This window comes from Wolffia australiana, chromosome 7 (genome assembly GCF_029677425.1).
Source record: "Wolffia australiana isolate 7733 chromosome 7, ASM2967742v1".
NCBI classification, from domain to species: domain Eukaryota; kingdom Viridiplantae; phylum Streptophyta; class Magnoliopsida; order Alismatales; family Araceae; genus Wolffia; species Wolffia australiana.
The window spans coordinates 17,792,732-17,796,540 of NC_135841.1; the positions used below are offsets into that span (position 1 = coordinate 17,792,732).

Below are 3,809 nucleotides of genomic sequence, written 5' to 3' on the forward strand. Positions count from 1 at the left end.
GAAGACCGGAAGAACATAAGGCGATTAAGATCAATAGACGGAAGGAAACCCAGTCAGAAATCTCGTGTGGAATGCTTCACTCATGGCATCAATAACGACGCTGCGATAGCACAAGATCTTCATCATCCACCATCAAGAACACAAACAAAAAAGTAAGAAAAAACAACAAAACCCAGAAGCCATACCCGACTGCGCTCGAACCCACATCCGACGGAGCAAACAAAACAAAACCCATCAAAGAAAAAAAAAACCCCAAGCTATAAAAACCCCAACTTTGGCCACGTCAGCCCTAAACGAGCTTCATCGGCATCCGTTCATTCCCTTCGGTGCACGATAAGGAGGGTTATCCGAACTGGGGGGGGGTCTCTCTTCCTCTTCGTTGTTTCCAATGGAGTCGCTCTTATCCTGCTCCGCCGCCGCGTGGCTGCCGCGCCGCCGCGTCTCTCTCTCTCCTCGCCGGCTGCTCTCTCGCGCCTCTGCCGGCGGCGACTTTGACTCCGCCGCCTTTGAAGCCGCCCGGGCCCACCTCGACGCGGCGGCCCGTCAGTCCATGGCGGCGGCGGCGGCGGCGGAGAGCGGCGACGACGATCCCAAAGCCTGGAAATGGCTTATCCGGAAGAGAATCTGGGATCTCATGGAATCTCAAGGAATCTCCCAGAATCCTCGCCCTGTCCACCACCGAATCCCCAATTTCGTCGGCGCCGCCGCCGCCGCCGACAAGGTCCTCCCTCCCCCCTCTCAATGGGCCGACCCCTTAATGGGCCGTTGACTTCTCCCTAACCCTTGACAGCTGGCGGCGCTTGATTCGTTCATGGCCGCGCGCTGCGTCAAAGTCAACCCCGACACGCCGCAGAAGACGGTGCGGCTCCTCACGCTCGCAGGTCCGGCTCTTCTCCCCCCGTTGACCAGTTGTTGACTTTGACCGTTGACTTATGGGTTCAGCCGGGAAGACGCTGTTGACCCCGCAGCCACGGCTGCGGACTGGATTCTTCTCTGAGCTGCGGTTGGGCTCGCTGCCGCCTGGCGCGATCAACGAGGCCTGCACGTCCGTCGGCGTGGCCAAGTACGGGAAGCCCATCGGCTTAAACGAGAATGTCAATGTCGATTTGATTGTTCTTGGGTCTGTTGCAGTTGATCCGAAGACGGGCGCCAGGCTGGGTAAGGGCGAGGTAAGCCGTTAACTTTTTATCTGCAAAGCCCACCCTAGGGTTATTTAGTGTTTGCAAGAATTTGTAAGAGTGGGCCGCGCATAAATATCCCAATTAAACATGGATCCCATTTGTCCACACCCACGACCTAAGGGGAATACAATTAAAATACTAGTGAATTTTGGGTTCGAAGTTCAACGTAGACACTCTGCAATGTTGACGGCGCCTAGTCAGGTCATTATGCATAGCTCTTATCTAATTGTTGACTTGGTCGTTGACTTTTTTGTCACTAGGGTTTTGCTGAGCTAGAGTATGGGATGCTGAGGTGGATGGGAGCGGCTGACGACAACACGTTGACTGTGACGACTGGTACACTACCCCCCATTCTTAGTTCCGACGGTTGGTTTTATCGGTCTTTGGTTGGTGCAGTGCACGATAAGCAGCTAGTGGACGATATTCCGGCGGAGCAGCTGCAAGTCCACGACCTGCCGGTGGACATTATCTGCACTCCGACGCAGGTCATATTCACGAATACGGTGATTCCGAAGCCGCAAGGTGAGTACCACACCGAATTCTACAGAATGTTCTTCTAAATTATGGCCAATACCAGGTATATAAGGAGTGATTTCAAAAACCAGAGGTTAAATCATACTATGGCAACTTTACCTAAGTTAAGAGTTTGATTTTTTGGGGTGATAGTGGAAAAATCGACAGATTATTCACCCGTACTGTCGTTTCAGGGATATACTGGGAGAAATTATCGCCTGAGAAACTAGCTCAGATCCGAGTTCTGAGGGAGTTGAAGAGGAGGATAGAGAGAGAAACCGGCCGGGCTCTTCCCACTGGGGCTTCTGAGAAGCTCCCCCCCACGGCCCAGCGTAGACGTCGTTGACTCTCTGTTTCCACCAGATTTTATTCTTATCTCGACTATCGCTCTCAAGAATATCGAACCGGACCCGCCTGTAGAATAATACAATAATATTTTACGCAAACTATCGTCCCAATCAAGAGTATCGAACCGGACCCGCATGCAGAATAATACGATAATATTTTACACAGACTATCGTCCCATTCAAAAATATCGAATCGGACCCGCCTGCAGAATAATACAGCAAAAATTTACACAAACTATCGAACCGGACCCGCCTGGAGAATAATACGTCAATACGATAATATTTACAAACTATCTTCCCAGTTTCCGAGAAGCTTCCTATTCTCAACCCTAAAGCTCAAAGTTTATCTCTTCTACAGATCAATTATCAAAATGGGTATCACTTAAGAAGAACAAAGAAGTACATAATAGATTAAGGCGGAGAAGGGTAGCCGAATCGGCGACGCTGCAAGAGCTGCGACCGCCGTAGCTGCTGGTGCTCGGAGAAGAGATCCTGAGACGGCGACGTGGCCGAAGCGGGAGCGGATGATGGGCTCCGAACATGATCGAGAAGGCTGATAGGGGCCATCGCGACCGTAGAATAATCGACGTAGTCTCGCAAGTCGACGGGGGGGAACGGAACGGGGTCGGCGGAAATCTGACGGACGTTCTCGGGGAAGTTGAGCTTGGCTCTGTTACCGCGAAAACGGAGCGCCGCCGCGTCGTAAGCTCGGGCGGCGGCCTCCGCCGTCTCGAACGTGCCGAGCCACACGCGCGCCGCCTTGTGCGGGTCTCTTATCTCCGCCGCCCACTTCCCCCACGGCCTTCTCCGCACTCCTCTGTACCTCCTCTGTTCAATATCTCCTCTCGTCGCCATCTCTGCGCTCTCAGAACAAGAACGAGGATTAGAATTAGCTCTGCGCTCTTAGAACAAGAACGAGGATTAGAATTAGCTCTGCGGTCTTAGAACAAGAACGATGATTAGAATAAGCTCTGCGCTCTTAGAACAAGAACGAGGATTAGAATTAGCTCTGCGGTCTTAGAACAAGAACGAGGATTAGAATAAGCTCTGCGCTCTTAGAACAAGAACGACGATTATAATTACCTGTCATAGTTGAAGAGGAGGAAGCTGTGTTGTTTCTTGCTTCGTCGGGGATTGTGTTCTTATTCCCTGCGACGACGTAGCTCAAGGCTGAGACGAAAGAGGCCATCTCCGAGGTTTCTGCCCGTTGGGTGTGTTCTTCGCTGGGGAGGAGCTCCGGCGGGGGTGCTGGGCTGGCCCAGAGTCGTCGGAGCTCGTCGAAATCCGACGGTCCAGACATCTTCTCTTCAATTCCTAGCAAGTTGATCGCCAACTCTGGACGGTTTTGATTTCTTCCGCCGACTGAAAATCGCTTATCTACAGCGCACCGTAGATACTTTCGTAGAAGCCAAGACGATCAACTTCGACTCATCTCCTGTTCCCACTTCAGAGAGAGAGAGAGAGAGAGAGAGAGAGAGAGAGAGAGAGAGAGAACAACTACGATTTGGATATCTATTCTTGCCGACATAGTTGTGGGTCGGAGGTGGTGGGCCGGGAGCTGAATTTGGACTAGGACAACGTTTTAGCCCATTTGGGTGGTCGCCGTTGGTCAGAGTAAACGTTTTTCTCTGCCATGGGGATGGGGGAAGATCTATGGTATTTGGTAAGATCTATTATTTTGTTTCTTCCTCGTTCCTTTGACATGGGGGGGTTTATTAAATTGGCGGCGTTGGCTTTCACATTTTTATAAAAGTAAGGGTCTTCTTTC

At 51.5% G+C, this 3,809-nt stretch overlaps 2 protein-coding genes across 2 annotated transcripts; one reads left to right on the plus strand and one right to left on the minus strand.

Annotated features, from left to right (window-relative positions):
• Nucleotides 1-339: 339 nt before the first annotated feature.
• Nucleotides 340-2,140, plus strand: COG0212 (NagB/RpiA/CoA transferase-like superfamily protein). The gene is made up of 6 exons (XM_078579030.1): nucleotides 340-721; nucleotides 791-881; nucleotides 943-1,169; nucleotides 1,442-1,517; nucleotides 1,578-1,703; nucleotides 1,889-2,140. Exons 1-6 carry the CDS (start codon nucleotides 389-391, stop codon nucleotides 2,038-2,040), a joined length of 1,005 nt encoding a protein of 334 aa, XP_078435156.1. The 5' UTR covers nucleotides 340-388; the 3' UTR covers nucleotides 2,041-2,140.
• Nucleotides 2,141-2,383: 243 nt separating this feature from the next.
• Nucleotides 2,384-3,504, minus strand: LOC144706134 (ethylene-responsive transcription factor ERF115-like). The gene is made up of 2 exons (XM_078579031.1): nucleotides 3,125-3,504; nucleotides 2,384-2,898 (listed from the first exon to the last, which is right to left on the minus strand). The coding sequence occupies exons 1-2, from the start codon at nucleotides 3,339-3,341 to the stop codon at nucleotides 2,453-2,455; spliced, it is 663 nt and encodes a 220-aa protein (XP_078435157.1). The 5' UTR covers nucleotides 3,342-3,504; the 3' UTR covers nucleotides 2,384-2,452.
• Nucleotides 3,505-3,809: the final 305 nt, after the last annotated feature.

What these genes read in the sequence shown, in the direction of transcription:
- COG0212 (XM_078579030.1), top strand. Translation starts at nt 389, where the DNA reads ATGGAGTCGCTCTTATCCTGCTCCGCCGCCGCGTGGCTGCCGCGCCGC. An exon ending in CCAGGCTGGGTAAGGGCGAG is followed by an intron (nt 1,170 to 1,441) that starts GTAAGCCGTTAA and finishes TTTTGTCACTAG; the next exon opens with GGTTTTGCTGAGCTAGAGTA. An exon ending in CACGTTGACTGTGACGACTG is followed by an intron (nt 1,518 to 1,577) that starts GTACACTACCCC and finishes TGGTTGGTGCAG; the next exon opens with TGCACGATAAGCAGCTAGTG.
- LOC144706134 (XM_078579031.1), bottom strand. Translation starts at nt 3,341, where the DNA reads ATGTCTGGACCGTCGGATTTCGACGAGCTCCGACGACTCTGGGCCAGC. An exon ending in CTCCTCTTCAACTATGACAG is followed by an intron (nt 2,899 to 3,124) that starts GTAATTATAATC and finishes CTGAGAGCGCAG; the next exon opens with AGATGGCGACGAGAGGAGAT.